Raw genomic sequence first — 20,223 nt, 5'->3', positions numbered from 1 at the left:
TGGAGGGGGAGGGGGAGGGTATGGGGGAAGGGGGGAGATTGGACAAGGGGCATAAAGAATAATTATGATTTGTAACAATATATATACTAGTAATATTGATTTGATCAACATATCTCAATGTTCAACCCCCAAAATATGTATAATCGATTTTGATTCAATTAAAAAAAAATGTGGTACATGCCCCAAGGACTGCAGATGTTCATGCTGGATGCACATATGTCAGGGACATCTCTCAAAGGATACTTTCACTGAATCAGATTCATAAGCAGATGGAATCTATAATCCTGGATTCAAATTGTTTTGCTATAATCTCGAACCCCCCTCTTTCTTTAGGCATGCATGTAATTAGTCTTGTTATACTGTACTTGTATCTCTGTAAACCACCTCAGATCCTTTTTGTAATAAGACAGGACATATAAAAACAATCTGTTAATATTTAGCAAAAATAGTAACCCCTGGGATTCCCATAGACAGTTCATGCCATATATATTTAAAATATATTAAAAAATAATTTTGAAATTATTGGCAGAATTGCTGAAAGAACATTGTTCATCTAACAGTCTATTTAAAGAATTGTTTACAACTTAATTTTTACCTTTTTTTTTTTTTTTGTCCTTTTTGAGACCGGCCGCACCGCGCTCAGCCAGTGAGCGCACCGGTCATCCCTATATAGGATCTGAACCCGTGGCGGGAGTGCTGCTGCGCTCCCAGCCCCACACTCTCCCGAGTGCACCACAGGTTCAGCCCTAATTTTTACCTTTTAATACAAAAGACATTAAATCAATGCATAATTGGGAGCCTTATAGAGTTATACCTTGAAATGTGTTCTATAGCATCCTGGAAGAACACCAACTTCACTTCTTTGGGATTTACGAGGTTATAATCATCAAGATAGTCTTGTAGAACATTTGCGATTTTCTCTAAATCGGGCATATCGTCGTAAATCCGATCAGACTTATCTGCTCCAAACTATAAGATCACAGGACAAAATCTAGTTGGATCAATTTTGATATATAAATGTACATATAATATGCTTAAACTGGAAATCGATTTCATTTAACTTTTTCAAGTGGTACACTGGAATTTCAATGATCTTTGCAATGAAATTCACACAGGAGATTGGAAATAGTGTTTTGGTTTTTCTCACAATCCCACATTCTGGTTCCATACTCTTAGGCTGTTGACATTAGAAAAGCTAACTGAAAATTTTGCATGGCAGATTTTTATTGTTATAAAAAGTCATGCTAGAACTATATGTAGTTTTTGCACAGCAGTCATCTAGGGTTTAACAAATCCTTCAGAATGAAATTCAGGTGTAAACCATAGAAAATTGAGTCCTTGTTTGGATCTATTGATGGTGTCTTTTCTCTGCTGCAGCAACTGCCCTGGGGGCATTTTCACCTGGAACCTTTGATAAAACACATACTGGCAATGCAGCGAGAGTACACCTGTTCCCTTCCAACCATTTGATAATATTTATTCCCCTATTTGATAATACTATCACTAGGAACACACAGGAAATACAACTTTTGAAAACAAACTTTGGACTTTATTTTTAACAATAAATTTAAATAGATACATTTCACACGAATAAACTGTTTATCTTTTTCATTTGTCAGGTGGTAATACTCATCTAAAAGGGAGTTACCAGATAATCACAGGTGAGGTATTGCATATATATAATACTTGTATAAAGACAAGTCCGTTCATTTGTTAAACTAGCATTGATTGAGCGCCTGTTAGCCTCCTATGTACCTAGTTCTGTGCAGGAAGCTGGGGACTTAGGGTGTACTAAATAGATATAGTTCCTCTTCTCTTGGAGACACTGGGAATGTTTTACCGAAACAGGAGTCAACGTGGTGAAATAGGATGGGTATCTGTCAAGGCAGGTAAGATGGTTAGATGGAAGAGTTACTCTAGACAGGTCCAGGAGGTAAAATTAGGCCCCATGTGTAGACATTATTGGAGAAACAGACTTGAGCTCATAAGGAAATATAAAGGAAGTTAAATATAAAGAAAATTTTGCTACTAATTAGAGTTACCCTGAAATGAAGAGGGCAGCACTGTTAAATAATTAGCAAAAGCAACTATATCATTAGTACACAAGTGAACGGGTGTGGCTGTGTTCCACTAAGACTTTGTTTACAAAAATACACTTAGTGGCACGTGGATTTGGCCCATGGGCCATAGTTTTCTGACACCTGGCCCACGTCTTTGATTTTCACAGATGTAAAGTTCTTGTAGAATATGATCCTGAATTGGAAAATAAAAATGCTTTATAATCTTTTAAAATGTAGTTAGGTCAATACAACATACTTGCCTTAATGAAATCTCCAAATATGATGGGCTTATTCAAAAAATATTCCAGGCCAATTGCAATTCCAAAATGTTTGTCTATTTAAAAAACAAAAACAATTTTTAACATAGTGATAAGCTTGAATGATAAGCAGTATTTGAATCATAAAATATACAGAATAATTTCAGCTGTTTACTTAGAAGTCGTAATTAGTATAAATGAAAACTGAGAGTAAGCCGTGTTAACACCATGCCACTTTAGTTTGGTTGATAATTTCCCAGATTTAAGATTAAGAATATTTAATAAATATTTAAAGCTTTTGTTAAATAATAAATATGGATAGTTATTTAATAACTAAGAAGTAACTAAGAATTATCCTGGCTTCTTATCATACAAAATGCTGTTTCTCCTACTTACCCCCCCACTTAAAATTCTATGCTAAATTAAAAATATTAACCTTTCCTTAATTTCAATAAAATTCTTTTCATATTTCATGTTTTTTATATATTTGAGCTATCAAAGAAAATAACTTTTACTTATGAATGACTAAAATTCATTTTATTCCCCTATGTAAATTTATTTTAATTTTCCTTCAGAAACCAAATTGCTTTTCTGCTCAAAAAAAAAAAAAAAAGGAATATATATAAAGATTGATACTTACTGGCCATTTCTGTCAAAATAACATGGAAATAGTGCTTATCTTCATTATTAATCAAACGATCATGGAAGACTCTTTGACATTCGTGACAAAAGAGTCTAAATATCTGAATTTCTTCTCTGATGGTTCCTGGATCACACTGGAGGATACCTGTTTTTTAAGAAAAGATAAAAAAAAGAAAAGGAAAATTCTACATTTGTGGAATCTCTAGTAATAGTTTAATTAACTAGGAAATAGCTATTAAGTCCAACTTTATCCCTGTACTACCAGAAATGAGTGCTTCCCCAGTGGACATACTTGTGTAATAATAATGGTGACTTCATTTTTTTTGAAAGCAAAACTGGAGCACATGACAAAAACATTTTTTTCCTGTTTTGTGATGTTTCTCTAATTGCACATGTAAAGTGGTTAGACTTCACAATATAAGCAATGTTCATCTCATTATTACAGGGTTGCAATATGTTAAGTGAGAAGTGTCACATTTTTTAAAAAAAGATTACTTGTCACGTAACTTGTCTCCCCCTGACACTTACACTGTTTTCAAAACACCCATTCTCTCTCTCATTTTTCCCCAGTATTCAGTCCTCACCAAATGCCCCTGGCCTTTCTAGTTGCTACCAAATTATTCTGAGAACACTTTTTATGAATACAAATTGTTATTGCAAATATAGTTCTAATAAATTCAAGTTACAACAAAAGTAATGATGTACAGCAATGCCAGCAAATGTTCCTTCTCCACAGGGACTCCTCAGATTGGACTCCCCACACTGTGCAGATGTTGGCAGAGAGAGTATCTACTATGCACACAGGTACACACAGCAAAGAGCACACACCATGTAACATAGCAGATACTGTCTGTGTTACTATGGAATACTAGGGCATTTCTACAGATGATACTAATTTTATTTTATTTTTTTGCACCTCACATTTGTGGGTTTTTTTTTTTTTGTGTGTGTGTTTGATACATACATGGGGTTTTCAAAAAGTTTATGGAAAGATTTGTATTGTCTTTTAATTACATTTTTTCCACGAGATTTTTAAAGTACCCTCATACATTTCTTGAAGTGCTTATAGTTTTTTTTTTTTTCCTTTTTGTCTTTTTTCATGACTGGCAACGGGACCGCAACCCTTGGTGTCGCGCCCGCAACGTGCTCAACCAGTGAGCGGACCGGTCTCTACATGGGATCCGAACCCTCGGCGGGAGCGCCGCCGCGCTCCCAAGCGCCGCACTCTACCGAGTGCACCACCGGGCTGGCCCGAAGTGCTTATAGTTTTAATTATTTTCAGCTAATAGTTATAGAAATAAGAAGGGAATTCCCAGGACATTTTGGTGAAATGTGGGGACAAGGAAAAATATATTCAAATTAGAATTTCTTGGATACTTTATGATGGTATCCTTTCCAGAGATAAAGTGGATTTTGAAGCTCAGAAATTATGTAAAACATAGAAATAAAAAGGCAATGGGGGAGGATCATAAATAAATGACCAGATGAGACAATGTCTGAGGACCAAGGAGTGAGTTCAAAGCAGTTCACTAAGGAAACAAAGCCATATGCTACTGTTTCTTAGCAAAGATGAGTTCACGAATGCCAGGACTAAACTGCTAATATGAGAGTGTAAGATTTCAGTGGAGGAGCAGGAACAGAAGTTACTGTGTCATCCTGTGGCAAGGATGGTGTGCCAGCTCGGAGAGCCCCAGGCTCTTCAAGGAGGAGGAGGAGAAAGAGCACAGACTGACAGAGCCCTCAGAGCCGGAGTTAGACAGATCAGGGACCTGCGGTGAGAAGGGAGCACTAAGGAGGGGCAGGTGGGGGTCAGGGTTCTTAGAGCCGAGTGTTGGCTGCTGCCATGGCCCTCGTAGTGCACACGGGCAATGAATTAGATTCTGATGAGGACAGAAAAGGGAGCTGGGTTTCAGAGAGGCTGGAGGCTGGCCATTGATTCACATGGAAGTGCTTGATGGCTTTCCCTTAGGCTACTTCACAGATATTTTAAACAAACTTATGCTTCATTTTGAATCTTTGCTGAGAAAATATTATTGAGAGTGGAGGAGAATGAAGAGCACTGGATGAGGAGTCAGGAGACAAGGCAGATCGTGGAGCAACCAAGAGTTAGTGTCCTTATGCACAAAGCTAGATCGGGTATTGCAAAAGCTTCCTTTCAGTTTTGAACTTCTGTGACGCTTGTTTATTCATTAATTTAGATATCCACTCGTTCAATGCCAGGCACAGTCCTAGGCATTGGGGATGTGTGGTGAACTCATCGAACAGCCCGTGTGGAGCTGATGTCCTAGTGGGAGAGACAGAGATGCAAACACACGTGGAGAAATATCCAGAATATGATTTCAGGTAATATGTGCTGTGAAGGGACAAGTGGGGGAAGGTTTTACTGAGGAGGTGACACTTAAGCTGGGACAGTGAGCCATGTGGATATATGGGGTAAGAGCATCTAAGAGAAGCAGAGGGGCCCCTGGCCAGCCCTACTCCAGGAGAGGCAAGGAGACGGCAGCAGCCAGGAGGAAAGTGGTGGGCAGCGGAAGCAGGGAGAGGACCAGGACCCGATCACGCAGAGACTCAGCACACGGCGGGTGCTGGGAAGCAGCCTCAAGAGGGTCTGGACAGGGGATCCCTCCAGCTGCTGGGCAGAGGCAGAGCTGGGTCAAGGTGGGGCAAATGGACAGACTGGAAGCAGGAGATTAGAGAAGAGGCTCTTTCTGTTAGAAATCTTGGTGAGAGGTGATGGCTGTTCGAGCTAGAGTGCTAGTGGATGGAGTAGTGAGAAGTGGTTAGATCTGGGATATATTTTGAAGGTAAAGCATCATTGTTGTTTAAGGATTCGATACGGGTTATCAAAGCTCATGGCCAGAGCAACTAATGGTAGTCCCCACTGGGACAGGGGTCCACATGGCCAGCGGTGGAGGGATAAAGGAAGAATTCAGTGCAGACGTGTCAAGTTTAAGAAGCCCAGTTGAGTGAAGACGTTGAGAAGGGAGTTGGATATGCAAATCAGACACATCGGACGTCACCTAGAGGAGAGGAGGTAGCTGGAGGCAGGCATTCGAGTGTCATCTCTGAATAGACAGCATTTAACACCAGGAAATTGACTGAGATTACCCAGGGAGTATGTGTAGCTAAAAAAGAGGACCAAAGACAGAGGCCTGGGGCCCCAACATTTTGAAGCAGGGAAGAGGAGGAGCAGCCACCAGAACAGACTGAGTGGCAGAGCTGGTGAGACGAGGGAACCCAGGACAGCATGTGCCCCGGAACAGTAGAGAAGTGGGGGCTGGGGGTGGGGAGGGGGGCGAGTGTAGGGGGTGACGAGGAGGGGAGGGTGGTACCAGACACTGCCGAGAGGTTCGGGTGCAGACTGAGAACTGACCAATGGATGTGGCAAGATGGAGACGTGAACTTGGGAAGAGAGCAGTTTAATGCAGTGTCAGTATGAAACTCTGGTTGAAATACATTAAAGGAGAACTGGAGGGAGTAAGTGGGACAGCGAGGAGAGACTGTTCTTTAAGGGGTCTTTCTAGAAAAAGCAGAGAAAAGGGTGGGTATCAGTAGGGGGATATGGGGCCTAAGAAAACTATTTTTTTTTTTTAAGATAGGAGGTATTATCGCAGTTCTTTCATGCTGTTAGGAATGATCTAATAGAAGAGAAATCATTGAACATACAGAAGAGAAGTGGGAATTATAAGAGCAAAATCCTCATGTATGCAGGAGGGGATGGGATTCAGTGCCATAGGTGTGGGACAGCTCTGCTCAGGGAAGGAAGATGCAGGTTGTCCGGCAGCTTTGGAAGATGAGGCAGCTCGGGTCCAATTGCTTCTATTTCCTCAGTGAAAGACAGGTCATCAGCTGGGAGTGAGAAGTGGGAGATGCTGGCAGTTCGAAAAAGCTGTGAAGTACTCAGCCTCGGCGGGACGTGGAGGGTGACTTGAACGGGGACATGTAATGGGATTTCCAGGTGAGTCACAGACACCTGGGTACACACAATTCTGCTGAGAGGCTTGGTGGCCAACAGAAATGAAGGGAGGGTGCAGATCAGAGAATGAGAATTTGGGACATTACCTTGCACACATTTGGATAAATCCCTCAAGTTAAAGACGTAATGGGACTTGGCCGGTGTTGGCAGGAGATCAACACTCATTCTGTTATAAATCTCAACTGATGCTTCTACAATGTTTGCTGCAGTTTGCTTTACAGCAGGTGGGAAGTCACTCAGAAAGCCATTTAAGATGGCCTAGAACCAGAAACATAAGATGAGAGGATTAGAGTTTTTTTTTAAACCAAGTATTTATCTTTCAAATACTCTAGATCTGATATTTTTTCTAATAATAACTAGAAAGCTAAATTCCAGCACAAAAATATCTCTGTGTTAAAGCTCTTCTGTTCATTTCAGAATATTTTCTTAAGAATGAGCTCACTGCCATCTCCTGTGATTGTTTGGTGAGGTCTGAGCGGCATTCAGATCTGATTAGTGAGTTTACCATGAACTTACTTTCAAGTCATTTACACTTCTGCTTGCTGTGGCTCCAGAGGGTCTTCATGGAGGGCACAGACTCATCTGAAGCCCTTTCTCTGGTTTTTATGGGTGAATAATCAGTAATCTCGCAGACTTACATCTTCATGTACGTTTAAAGTGTGACTCACTTGTAATCATGAACTCCCCACCCCTCAGTTTCCCCATCTCAGTAGACAGCCCTGCCCTCCTCTGCTCGGATCAGGAACTTGGAAGTCTCTCTTAACACCTCCCATTCTCTGTCCCCCACAGTCAATCCTGAATACATTTTTAGAATCTGTCTACTTCCTCCTGTTTCCCCTGACACCACTCCATCCTGACCCCCCACTCTTCCATCTGGGCTTCTCCACTCTCTCCTTCATTCACTGGCCTCTCCACTTTCACTCTTGTCTCCCTTCTGTGACCCTTAATAATGCAAATCAGGCCACAGCTTCCCTGATGCTGCCCACCTCACCTCTCCCTCCCCATTGCCCACCAGGTCCCAGCCACACTGGCCTCACACCCACGCCCCTTCCTCCTGCAGGTCTCTCCCAGCTTGGCAGGCACTTTCTCAGTCTTCATGTTTTGGGTTACATGTCCTCTCTCCAGGAAGGCCTTTCTTGACCATCCAATGATCTAGAATAAGTCCTCTCTTCAGTCTCTGATCTTCTCATATATAACTTAGCACAATTTGATAGTACATATTTATGAGCTGGCTCCCCACCCCCAGTTGCTTGGGAAAATCATTACAGATTTTAAAATAGACAAATTCTTATCACAAGAAAGCACTGCAATATGGTGACTCATCAAGAAATGAGAAACTTCACCTATTTTCAAACTCAGATAGTCCATTAACTGTGGAGTTACTCATGGAAGAAATCACCAGAAAGCATATCAAAGCTTGCAAGTTAGCCTTTGTGACTTTAGATTTGGGGCTCATATATGAAATATTTTGAAATAAACCCAAGCATTTGTTTTCAGTGGGCCTCCTTTTGAACATTACTTTAGCAGCTTCTGAGGACTATCTGTCTTTTTCAGGTAACCCCCTCCTGGGCCCCCAACATGAGTTTATCACACTCCACATGGCCTGTATTTTGAGTAGCACCATCCCAAACCCAATCTCCAAATTTGATGAAAATCTACCCAGCTGTGTGTGATGGACAGTAGACAAACTGTAATTTTTATTTTATAATTATGCATGTGGAAAAAGTTTCAGCCTGTGTACTCTCCATCACACAAATACAAATACAAGGGGTCTTCAAAAAGTTCATGGAAAGATTCATATTATCTTTTAATACTATTTTTGCACAATTTTTTTGAAGTACAGTTTCTAATGTACATATTAGCAATAGTGTATATATCTATATATCTCATTTATCTGTTTATTATCTGTCTCCATGGTGGAAGCTCCACAAGGACAGGGATGACAGCTATTTTGTTCAAAATGATACACCAATATCTAGCATATGGTAGGTATTCAACAGATATTCGTTTGCTGAATGAATTAAGGATTACTAAATCGGTATTAATAAATTAAAAATAGCATGTCATTATAGAGCCTACTGAGGACCACAACTTGGTATTCTACTGAACAGTCTGGTTTGAATGATATGTTGGCAACTTCTGAAAGCCCCTACTAAGAATATGCACATGAGATAGAGCCAGAATTCTCACAGTTCTGGAGAAGGATGCTTTGGCATGAGGAAATTCTTTATGGAGTTGATCATGGTCTTCAGTTACTGCTGTTATGTCTTTCTGACTAAACATTTTATTTAATTTTGTGACAACATCAGTTTAATTTGTGGTGTGCTGTTTAGTTACCTTAGAGTGTACAGTGGTACATATTTTGGGATATAAATTTCCAATAAGTAAACACTCAAGTGTGTATGAATTGTGGTTCAAGGAAGACTCATATATAGCATATATAATCCAAATCTGTGCAAACCATGACCTGACATTAGTGGTGTACTCCCTGCATATATGTTCTGTTTAACTAATTTGCAACAGACAATGAAAGAAAGAGCAATAATATGACCGATGGCTTTAAAACTAATTGGTGATTAAAATATTATGTATATATAAAATATGTATAATATTTAGACTTGTAGGCTTTTTTATACAGTAGAAATAAATCAATTTATATATGTTGCTAACAACAACAAATTTACTTTAAATTATTGATTTTACTTTTCTTTAATTCTTGGTCATCCCCAGGCTCTTTATGCTCCCTCCATACAATGACAAAGGACAGGGCAGATGGGCCATGAACTCTTGGGAAAATCACTATAGTTTTTTAAATAGATAAATTCTCATCAGCATTAACCCTGCTTAGGTGGGTTGTGATTAAAAATGAAGTTTGAGATGCACAGGCCTAGAGCAAGTACTTTTTTTCTACAGGTAAAATATCCTGTCTGTTCTGGTAACGAGGGAAATACACTTTTCCACCTGAATCCAGTCCAACCCAGTAGCCCCCGGAATCTCTCAGTTTTGCCACATTTTATTTGTATTTCACCCACAGCTAGTGTGAGTTTTATTTATTTATTTTATTTTATTTTTTTTCCTTTTTGTCTTTTTTCGTGACCGGTAACGGAATCGCAACCCTCAGTGTCGTGCCCGCACTGCGCTCAGCCAGTGAGCGGACTGGTCTCTATATGGGATCCGAACCCTCAGCGGGAGCGCCACCACACTCCCAAGCGCCGCACTCAACCGAGTGCGCCACCGGGCCGGCCCTAGTGTGAGTTTTAAATATTAGCCTGTAAGTTACAGTGGGAAGAAGCCCATCACAGCCTGTTTCCAGCTGTGATGTGCTGGCTGGCTGATGTCTCCATAAGTGACACATTCCATGGATGTGACAATCTCTCAGGAGGATCAGGGTCAAGGACAATTTCTTTCTCAGGAGGCCAGACTCTACGTTTTCCTTCCCATCTGAGAAAGCATTTGGAATGATTAAAAATGACATTTTTATAGTGATAATCCTGAATCTATTTGAACTTATTAAAAAATGAAATAATTTGCAAATTCAGCACTCTTTTATCAGGCATAAGTTATTTGGACACCCCTCAGCACTCAACACATCACAAAGTGTGTCTGGATAACATGGTCGAGAATCATTCACCTCAAACTTCAAAATGTAAATATAAAGGTTCTCCAAAAAAAAAAAAAAAAGTTGTGTGAGGGGCTTTAAAAAAAAACCCTTCTAATTGCTGCGGTAGTCCCATTACCTGCTTCATGTCTTGTTCTATACTTTGGTGCTTCATTAGAGGAGATAAGCTTCCATCCCTTCATATTCTAAAGCCCTCTCCAAGAGTTTTGCAAAATGTGGCAGTTTTTATATATCATTTCAGCATTAGCTCCTAAAGAACTTATTGTAGCTACTTCAAATTTATTAGAAAATAATTTTCTGCGGATTGCAAGCTATTTTGATATGAACAGAAAACCCCTTTCCACGTGCTACAGGTTGTGTGCCCTTCTCTCCTCTAAGCAGGCCTCCATTGGAACAAGAAGCCCCGACATGGTAAATGTGGACACTCGTGTAATTCCCGCATCGCTGGGCACTTACGGACAGAGTCATCTCCTCCACACCAGTCTCTTGAACTGTCTTGTTCTACCTGTGTGCCCACGTTACCATTTCCTGCCTCTGCAATTACATTTGTCCAAGTACCTCCTGTTCCCAGGATCCCTTCCTCCCTGTCAACTCCCACCCCCTCCAAGACTTGGCTCACAGTCTGTCTTCCCTAAGCAGCCTTTGCCGGTGGTTTATGGCAGGCTCCAGCCTCATGCTTCATGTTCTCTCATCATCTATTCAAAATAAAGCCTCACATTTGTCAAACACTTCTGGTGAGCACTTACCGGGAAGGTGCTGTTACTTTCCTCATTTAAAAGATGAGCAAGTGGCCCCCTGGGGAAGTTAGTACAGGTGGAAGAAATAAAGGTGACTGTTTTTAGTGGCGGCAGGAGAGGTGATGAATTGTGTTTTAGGTGTGCTGAGCTTGAGCTCCCTGGGGTGTCAGGTGTCGCCTTTGGTGACGAGTGGACACGCAGGCCAATGGTCAGGCATGGGATGAGCACAGAGCTGGGCGCTGGGCAGTGAATGAGATCTGCTAAGAACTGTGTGCAGAATGCTAACAGTTGAGGGCCAGAGACACACCTTTCTTAAACGTAGGGGTTATGCCTGCCCAGTCTTTCTGCATTCCCCAAACTGTCTCTGGGACCACAAACACAGAAGTGATGTAAATTCCTGACAGCTACTGTCCAGGCACCCAAGTTTACCTGCTGTCTGCTCAGGAAAGGGTCAGATGGGCTCCCTAGAAACACACAAACCACCTGACTGTGGAAGGCTGGGAATGTTTTCTTTTTCCCCTCTTGCCTGAGGTTAAATCCACACTCACCTGAAAAATCTGTTTCAGACTGTGCTCTGAGGGCATTGGGAGGCACAGCATGCTGAAGTGTCGGATGAAGCGGGGGGTCACAGGGTTGCGGCCACCTCCTGGGGGTGCACACGCTGACATGATCGTTACATCCTGCGGGGGGAGAATCCACTTGGGTCACCCAGCAGAGAGAGATGAGATCTGCCCATCCCAACAGCAGGACTCAGAGCCAACGTTTTTTGAGAATATACCATACGCAAGCATCGCATTACACTCTTGTACACATTACATGGCTTAATCCTCACAAGCACCCTAGGAGATCATCACCGTTACTACCATTTTATAATTAAAAAAAAAAAAAATCAAGGCCCTGAACGATTAAGTAAGTTGCTCAAGGTCACTCAGTTAATTCATCTCCCCTCCAGATATGCCTTTATGCAAAAACTTAAAAACTGTGTATCTGAAGTTAAAATATATTCGTTCTTTGTACAAATACTACGTATAGTTGATTCTTATTATTCGTGGTAGCTACATTCTGTAAAGTTGGCTGGAACACTGAATTAGTGAATACTGAACTGGTGCTCCTACGGGAGATACAGGGCTGGGTTGCTGCAAACCTCTGGTCACAACATTTCTGTCAACTGATCGTTATATAACCTTGTTTTATGCGTGTTTCTGTTTAAGGACACCTTACTTTATATTGCTGATTCATGAGCGCTGAACTCATGGCAAACCGCACTGTAACTCATGCCTCAGTGAAGCTTATCTAACGTACATGTTTTCTCCATAAGACACATCACAGCCTTCCTGAGCTTAAGAACACTAGACAGCACTTCAGCACTACACTTGGGGCCATTTTAAATGGCAAAATCACCAATAGTGGCATAAAATAGGTGGCACTATGTAGACTTCAAAAATGGCACTTCTTTATAGTAGGAGAGCTGAAACAAGAAGGCAGTGGTGGCTTGTTCAGCCTCAGCTGGGAATTGTGTGTGGGGTGGCTAACATTTTTTGCCACTCTGTGCATGTTTGCAAATGACTGAGAAAGTACTACAAGTATGGATTTTGTAGCTACAAATAAATTTTGTGAGCAGTTAAATCTGCAAAAGCAAGATCTGTAAGTAGGGAGGATCTACTCACAACTTAGCAGGCACTGAGCTGGGCTTCTGTGTGTAAAATGGAGAGCAAATGCCCTGTCGTTATAACAAAGAGAAAAAGCAGCCTTCTCCCTGCCTTGATGGAGCTTTTGTGGGAAGAACAGAGGCTAATACCATAAGAAAATTATCTTAAAAATACACACACACACACACACAAAAAAAAAAAATCGGGGGGGGGGCGGGGAAGAAGATATAACAACTATACTTTCATGAAGTTGTTACAACAAGCAAACGGAAAAGACATTCTTGCGGGGGAGGGGAGAGAGGGAGGAGGGAGGGAGGTGTCGGTGATGGGCCATAATAATCATATACAGTGTATATTGACAAAATAAAAATTAAAAAAAAATAAAATAAAAAAAAAAATAAAATAAAATAAAATAAAATTCAGTCCAAAAGAGCACAAAGAATAATGACAATCACTCGTATTCACAAAAAAAAAAAAAAAAAAAAATGTTGATATAAACCAAGTTGAGTTATTTGAAGAAAAGAGACACAATGCTATGGTGATGCTTAATAGGGGACCTATCTTAGTCTAAGGGGTCAGAAAAGACTTCACCACGGATGTGATATCCGAAGTGGAGATCTGGGGGCTGATGGCAACCAAACAGAAGACAAGGCCAGAGGGGTGGAAGCTGGTGCATTTCATGCAAAGGGAATAACGTATGCAAATTCCTTTGGTGGGAGGAAGAATCCTAAGACCAAGAGGATGGCACTGACAGATCGTAAGCAAGGTGTTGGCAGTGTCAGAGCTGCATTTTGAAAAGGCCACTCTGGGTGTCTGCAGACTGGAAACAGACTGCAGGTATGTGGAGACCAGTTATTGCTGGCAGTTTCAGTATTCCAGGAGAGAGAGGTTGCCTTTAGCAAATGACCAGGGAAACGAAGAGAAACAGGTGATTAGAGAAATATTTACGATAATTAGCCTATATGTTAGAGGAGATTCTTGAAGCTGGAAAAGTCAGTTAACAAAAAATAACAAGCTGATACTTTTAGAAATAGATCATCTATTTTTTTCGGGGGTGGGGCTGGTAAAATAGATGAATGCTTTTTCTGAACTGTGTGTCTCTTCCTCTTGATTCCAAGGCTTGAGGTGGGCAGGATCCTATCTCTATGTGAATCAGATCCAACAAACAACAGCCTACTATGTATGAGGTACTAAGCTTGGCCCATATAGGTGAGGGAAATCGAGGTCAGGAACCCAGAAATACGGGGGAATAAGACACAAGATGAGGACACCAACAACTCTGACTCAGGATAGGAAGTGAAGGTCATAATAGACACACACAGTATTCCACATGGGAGAAGATCACACTGGGAATGGGGTTTCCAGGAAACACATCATGAAACAGGCAATTTGCAGATGAGCCTTGGAGTGGGAGAATTCTTTTTTTTTTTTTTTTCCTTTTTGTCTCTTTTCTTGTGACCGGCAATGGACCGCAACCCTCAGTGTCGCGCCCGTACCGGACCGGGACCGGCAACGGGATTGCAACCCTCGGTGTTGCCCCCGCACCTCGCTCAGCCAGTGAGCGGCCGGTCTGTATGTGGGATCCGAACCCTCGGCGGGAGCGCCGCTGCGCTTCCCAAGCAGCGCACTGTAGCAGTGCGCCACCGGGCTGGCCCGGAGTGGGAGAATTCTAATGGAAGAGCTGAAGACGAAAGAACCTTCCAGGTGGAGGACGCCTCCACAAAGGCACGGGTGGCGACAATGGGTGCATTCAGGAGACAGCAAGCCCCCTGCTGCAGTGGGACTGGGGGGCCCCTGTAGGGAGCTGCAAGAGACCCCTGGATCAGAGCAGCCATTAATGGTCATAGGCAGGAACTCCTAAGTACCAGGCGAGGCACTTTCATGTGATTTGTTTGGCAGGGAAGAGCCGCTGGACTCTTGGGTGAGGGCTGCGTGGTGGGAGGTGTGGGTGGTCATTCTCTTCCCATCCTTCGCCCCATGGTACTGAGTCAGGGAAATTCTAGATCTTTAAAGGGCACATAATATTATCCTCTCACTGGGTTCTTGGGAAAATAAACCAAGTTAGATAAACTCTAACTTTGGAAAGTAAAATGCCCTATGCAAAAAGACTGCTTTGTTTACCAGGGGCCTAATTATATTCTATTTTTAGGAGGTATTTTCCTGTTTAATACAGACTGTAAACAGAGTCTGGGAGAAGAAAGCTGCTGGCCACTTCCTGGGAACTGAACATAGGCTTATCTTCTGTCTCGGGCTCCCTGTACCTGCGACCAAGAGGCCCTTTCTCAGGACCTGTGTCCCCATCGGTTCTCACCTCTGCGCAGCTTCAACTATCTCTTCGATCTCTGTTTTTCCCTCTGCCACTTGCACTCATTTTATATTTTTCACTTTAAAGAATGTTTTATATCTTATTTAAACTCTCTACCTGACTTTCTGCAATTACTGAAATTTTTGTCTGTTAGTTTCTACGGTGATTCCTCCTCTCTTGGCTTATGCTCTTACCAGAATGTGAGCTCTTCCAGGGCAAAGATTTTAGACGGTTCCATTCACTCTGGTATCCCCAGGACCTAGAACAGTGCCTGGCACATAATAGATGCTCGATAAACATTTGTTGAATAAATGAATATGCTTTTTACCCATTCTTGCAGTTTAAATTTCTGGACATGCTATCTACTATGTTGCATTAAATACTTAATATGTGTTAAAGTCTAAAACAACCTGTTTTTTCTGGCTTTTAATTACAACCCTTATGCTGAATTTTTATTTTTCTTCCAATTTTTATGTTTCTGTCTATCCACTCTCCAAAGCTCCCAATTAAGAGGCCAACAGACTGATAGAGAGAAAGAGGTCTACCTGGATGTCTCAAGGCACCTGAGCTTAGAAGGGGGGCAGAGAGGAATCTTAGCCAAAAGCATAGATTCAGGAACCAAACGGCCTGAGTTCCAATCCCAGTTCTGCCACTTAGTAGTAGTGTGGCCTCGAACCAGTCACCTAACTCCACACTCTGGGACTCTGTTTCCTTTTCTATAAAAAGGGGGTTAAACAAGCTGGTAAGTACAATTATTTGTTTTTATTGTGAACAAAACTAAACTCACCCCAGACATGCCTGCCCTGCACTTCCTATCTGGGGTGGTGGTTTTTGTTCACCAGAGCAGGAACGGGGCAGCCAACCTAGGTTCCCCCTTCTCCTTCTGACTCTGTACCCCACGAGGTCTGCTGACCCACTTCCTAAACCCCGAGAGTTGCACACTGCACCACATGAGGTGACCCTGATCTCTCCTCTTGGATGCTGCTGCTCCTCTGCTCCTGCCTCCTCTCTAGCCCGTCCCTCCCCTGCAGCCAAGGGGACCTTTCCATACATCTCCTTCAGAGGTTCCCCACCACTTACAGGATAAATCCATGTCCCTCATCATGGGACCACAGCCCTCAGGGATGTGACCTCTGTGTCTGCTGTGGCTTTGGTGCTCACACTTCACACCCGCATGGTGTTTCCGGTTCCCTGCTTCTGAGATGTAGAGCGCTCTCTCCTTTCCTTGCTTCGGCATGCTCTGCCTTCACAGTCCCGCTCTGAAGTCACCTCCTCTGGAAGGGCTTCTCTCATCCTCAACCCAGCCCCCTCCCCCGCCTCTCTCCTGTCTCTCCCCACTTATCTCCCTGCATTGGAAATGCTTGTCCACCCTCCAAAGCTGAGCTCTCTGGGAGGTGGGGACTGTCTCGCTTTTCCATGTATCTAATAATCCAAACATGGCAAGAACTCAGTATAGAAGGAATGAATTGAATTACATGTAAGAAACACTGAGGCCTTGTTACAGGCTGAACTGTGTCCCCTACACCCAAATTGTATGTGGAAGTCCTAATCCCCAGTACCTCAGAATGTGACTATATTTAGAGACAGGCTCTTTAAAGAGGTAACTAAGCTAAAATGAGGTCATTAGGGTGGGCTCTAATCCAATATGACTGGTGTCCTTATAAGAAGAGATTAGGACACAGACACGGAGGGGCCCATGTAAAGACAGGGGAGAAGGTGGCCATCTACAAGCCAAGGAGAGAGGACTTTGAAGAAACCAACCCTGCCGACACCTTGATCTTGGACTTCCAGCCCTCAGAATTGTGAGAAAACAAATTCCTGTTGTTTAAGCCACCCAGTCTGTGGTACTTGTTATGGCAGTCCCAGCAAACTAATAAAGTTTACTTCCTTGTCATTTAAGTTTAAACACACCAAGTAGTTTAAAACATAAAGTAACCTGTATTTCTTTCCAAAAGAGTTTGTTTCGGTCATAAAATCCACCAAAATCTTGATACTGTCGAAGTAATTCAATCGGAGGCTGAGAGCCATAGTGATCCAGTCTGGGCATGTTTAAATCATCAACAAAAATCACAACTCTTTTGTTTCCTGGTGCTCCTGGGGAAATAAAATGAATTTAAAAATTATGATCTACCCTTAGAAAATGTAAGACGAAGCTTAGGTATGGCTTTGGGCCCAGTGAGATTCTGTAGGTCACAGTGAGCTTAGTTCTCTGGGTATGAGGAGGGCTCCAGCAGAATCCTGACCCCCCTCAGTCCCATCCAGCCCCCTGCAGGGAGAGGTGGACCCGGCTGGGACGTCTGCAGTGGCATGTCAGGTGGCCCCTCACCCTAACTCTGAGAGCACATGACGATGACAGCTCTCCAGTGAGGTTTGGATCTTTCTCAATCCCAGCCACACCCACTGTCCTCGCCAACTGTGGGGCCTGGGCATGGGTGAGGAAGGTCACTTTCTTTCCACAGTGGGAAGCACACAAATGCCAAAGGTTTCCCTTCATCAACGCCATCTCGCTACCCTCACAGGGAAAACAGAGATAGACATTCAGAAGCATCCCAATCATGGGAAATCCAGTACAGCAGAGCTGCACAATGCCACATTTAACCTAAAGAAAATCAAGGTACACACTCATCAGGAAAAAGAATTAGTGATGGCAGAGAAAAGAGAGCAATGTAAGTCAAGGAGGTGATTCCATCCACTCCGGCATCCAGCGCTTGACACCTGATGGGCAAATAGCCGTATCCTGAGGGTTGGGATTAATTACAGAAGGTGATTCCAAGGTAACTGAGGCAAACACAGTGCTCCACTCCATCCTCCATCCCCTGGAAGCCAAATAGCAGGAACGGGGATAGGGAGAGGCACTAAGAGAATCATTCAGAAAGATCTGGCACTGCCACCAGAAATTATACTGGATTTGCTGTCCTGTGCCTACCTGAACAGGAAAAAGGGAACAGAGAGAGGAGGCCCTGCAGCAGCTGGCAACCCCACTATTTAGCATAACAGGGCCCACTGGATGATGGACGATGCAGAAGGCAGCTGAGCATGAGTTCTGGCTGGTACCCCACCCAGGAGGACTGTGGGCTGGGCAAGTGGATCCAGCAGCAAGAGGCTGCAGGATGTATTGCTGGAGGACAGGACCTAGTGGGGCCAAGACCCTGATTGCCAACCTCAGGGAACCTTCCAACGGGGAGGCCAATGCCTGACCTATGAATAACTTTTTTGGGAGTCCCTCATGGGAGCCCGCTCCTGAAAGCCTCACAGAGAGCACAGATAGTCATTCAGCGCCTGCTGGAGAAGCAGGTACTGTCCGCAGAGAGGCCCATCTAAACACCAGTTAGTGAGAAGATACCATTCTTCTCTTCTCCACCTCCCACCCCAAACACACCAGAGTCTCCTGCAGGGAGGGTGGGAGGAGTACAGAGCACCCATGCCCCCTCCACGTTCAGTACCTGGAGCCACAAACCTGGCTTAGGAGAGGGGAGAGGAAGAGCTTTAAATTGGGTTTGATATTGAAGCTTTATGGTGGCCTGGACTCAAAATATCTGCAGGTGACACAAAGGTGATGCTATTTATCTAAGCAGTGAACAAGGAAGGGTGAGGGAGATACCACAAAAGCTGGTTGAAAGTATTGATGGACGAAAGAACCCAGTTTTTTGCATAATTCCCACTGAGTTCAGATAACTCAATGACACAAATATAAAGAGGTTTGCTTGTTTTAAATAAAGGGAAATCGATGCAGGTTTGAAGAGCCTAGGTGGAGAGAGAGAGCCACGGAGAGGCAGAGACTGAAGGTGTTCTGGGCTTCAAGGTGGTGACGGAAATAAGCAACTTGCTTGTCAATAATAAGATATCCAGATATCTAGCACAGAAAAAAATACCATTAACAGAATCACCTTTACAAACAAATTAAGCAAAGAAAATATCCAATTGCCATTTTATTACATGCACTGTTTAAATGATTTATCACCTTAATGAAAAATTTGTGTGGGACAAATTAAAATAATTCTTACCTAGAATATTTTTTCTTTTTCTTTCCAGTTTTGACTCAATGATCTCTTGTGTCCTTGCAGATGAAGTTTGAGCAGAAAAATTTAGATAAACAGGGACATAGCCATCTGTTTCTTGAAGTTTATTTAGCAATCCTTTTGCAATAACAGACTTTAAATTAAAAAAGTTAATTGATTTCATATTCAATATAATATATTTCAGTTATCTATATCAGTACTAATCCAGTATAATTAGGAAGAAATAGGATAAAAGGAGAGAGGTTAAGCCAGATTGAAATGTCTGCTTTTCGCTTACTGGAGATTCCATTTAGTTATACTTATCAGAACCAAAGAAATATTCCAATCAGCTCTCTCAGCACAAAGGTTTTATTATAGTTTCATACCAAAATCCATCTTGGTTACTATCCAAGCCAACTTAATAACGAGAGTTACAGAAGGATCCAAACCTCTTTTAGAAATAATTTAGAGAGGAAATGGTGAATCCCTGTTTATGTGGACTTCTCCAAAACCAAGAAGTTCCAAAATCAGTATTTCCCCTCTACTAGTAGGTACTTCAAAAAGTTCATGGAAAATAGAATTAAAAGATAATATGAATCTTTCCATTAACTTTTTGGACACCCCTTGTACTTTTTCCAAAAACATTAGAATGACATCACTACTGTGTCAGCCAGAAGTAAACAGGCAGAAGGGGACAGACTGACCCTTACCAACAGTTTTTGGGGACACAAACTGCTCTGGCCAATTCCCACCCAACTGGTGCATGGCAGCCCCAGAAATACCAAGATACATAAGAGCCCTTTGGTCTACAGGGTCCTCTGGTTTATATAATATCAACCTCAAGAATTTATTCAGAAACTGGCAAACTTTGGAGAAATTCCCAGGGTTGATATAGATTCAGTGTAGTTACATTCTTCCTGAAGAAGTAATAAAAATAAAAATAAATTCCTCTGAGAAATAATGTTCTATTTCTGATGTTG

General features: G+C 42.4%; 1 protein-coding gene across 1 annotated transcript in view; it reads right to left on the bottom strand.

The window, feature by feature from the left end:
* The window catches only part of DNAH6 (dynein, axonemal, heavy chain 6), a gene marked incomplete at its 5' end in the record, with an annotated part of 237,332 nt that overhangs the window by 118,271 nt on the left and 98,838 nt on the right, over positions 1 to 20,223 (bottom strand). The window contains 7 exons of the mRNA XM_008567062.1: positions 815 to 969; positions 2,321 to 2,394; positions 2,958 to 3,104; positions 7,022 to 7,193; positions 11,840 to 11,971; positions 17,182 to 17,339; positions 19,250 to 19,397. Of these exons, the coding sequence (XP_008565284.1) occupies positions 815 to 969; positions 2,321 to 2,394; positions 2,958 to 3,104; positions 7,022 to 7,193; positions 11,840 to 11,971; positions 17,182 to 17,339; positions 19,250 to 19,397 (986 nt within the window). The remainder of the gene's footprint in view (positions 1 to 814; positions 970 to 2,320; positions 2,395 to 2,957; positions 3,105 to 7,021; positions 7,194 to 11,839; positions 11,972 to 17,181; positions 17,340 to 19,249; positions 19,398 to 20,223) is intronic.

The sequence above is a fragment of the Galeopterus variegatus genome, unplaced genomic scaffold, assembly GCF_000696425.1.
Source record: "Galeopterus variegatus unplaced genomic scaffold, G_variegatus-3.0.2 Scaffold289, whole genome shotgun sequence".
Classification (NCBI taxonomy): Eukaryota; Metazoa; Chordata; class Mammalia; order Dermoptera; family Cynocephalidae; genus Galeopterus; species Galeopterus variegatus.
The sequence above is the reverse complement of the archived record's forward strand: the minus strand, read 5'-3'. Positions and strand labels throughout refer to the sequence as shown.